This window comes from Trichinella spiralis, assembly GCF_000181795.1.
Source record: "Trichinella spiralis strain ISS 195 chromosome Unknown Scfld4368, whole genome shotgun sequence".
NCBI classification, from domain to species: Eukaryota; Metazoa; Nematoda; class Enoplea; order Trichinellida; family Trichinellidae; genus Trichinella; species Trichinella spiralis.
The window spans coordinates 1-1,242 of NW_003531307.1; the positions used below are offsets into that span (position 1 = coordinate 1).

Consider the following 1,242-nt stretch of genomic DNA (forward strand, 5'->3'; position numbering starts at 1 on the left):
ATTTTTATCGGATAGGATGAGTGCACAGGTAGATCATAAATTAGATCGTACTTTCTAGTTGTATAAGATATATCTGTCTGTTAAAATAAAATTCGAGTAATAAGCGATGGTATGTAACTGTGATAGAAAATCTTCTTACGCGGTTTCATAATCGTCTGAAGAGTTTTCAAATTTAAGTCAGAGATAGTATAGGGTGGAGATGAGTGACTGAAAAAGATTAAAGATATAAAATCGTTGCGAAACCAAGAAACATCTCAGAGAACAGGGCCGAAACTCAGATAAATAATTGATGGAACAATAATTAGCAGTTGTTAGTCCTAGTTGTAATTCAGAATAGCAGCAGTGGACAAGTTGTCAGTTGGAGATTTTCCCCACTGTATTAAACTCGCAATTAAAAAAAGTTCAGAACATCTTAGGACAGTCGGATAAGCATTTAATACATAAATCTCATATTGTTGAGGTTTGCTGAGTTTGATCTGTATTATCACGTAAATCGAGACAACAGATGTAAGATCAAATGACACAAACACAGTTGCTAGAGAAAGGAGTCAAAGAAGCACAACAAACAAAGTGACGGAACAAAGTTTATTAAAACACAAGGTATATATGCAAACACACACGGACTATGTATATGCATCTATCCGTTACTACAGTATATTGAATATCAGGTTTCAACATGAATTGTTCCTTTCATCAACACTTCCTCTAACAATTCATGTGCTCAGAAACAATTCCTAATTGCTGACGCAAATTTTGAAAACGAGTCTTTGGCAGAGCTTTCGTCAATATGTCGGCCTTCTGGTTTTCACTATCGATGTGCTGGATGTCGATTTTGCCCTCATTATATTTTTCACGAACGAAGTGAAATCGCACATCAATGTGCTTCGAACGTTTGTGGAACTCTGGATTCTTGGAAAGCTTGACGGCTCCCATGTTGTCCACAAACAGTATCGGCTTTTGTTTCACTTCTGTGACTTCAGCAAATAGTGTCATCAGCCACATCATGTCTTTAGCGGCTTCACTAGCAGCGACATATTCTGCCTCCGTTGTTGACAATGCAACGCTTCTCTGCTTTTGACTATGCCACAACACGGCTCCTCCTGCACACATGCAGACAACGCCAGTACGTGAACGTCGAGTCGTGACGTCACCTGCGTAATCTGCATCTGAGTAGCCTTTCAGAAATCCTTCTCCTTTTGCCTGGTACAACAGACCATAATCAGCGGTTTCGCGGAAGGTATC

The 1,242-nt window shown here is 39.2% G+C and overlaps 1 protein-coding gene across 1 annotated transcript; it reads right to left on the minus strand.

The window, feature by feature from the left end:
• Window positions 1–705: 705 nt before the first annotated feature.
• Window positions 706–1,200, minus strand: Tsp_14174 (copia protein; the record flags this gene model as incomplete). The annotated part of the gene is made up of 1 exon (XM_003367384.1): window positions 706–1,200. A coding segment is annotated over one exon (495 nt), but the record flags the coding sequence as incomplete, so codon positions are not given.
• Between the last annotated feature and the right edge of the window lie 42 nt (window positions 1,201–1,242).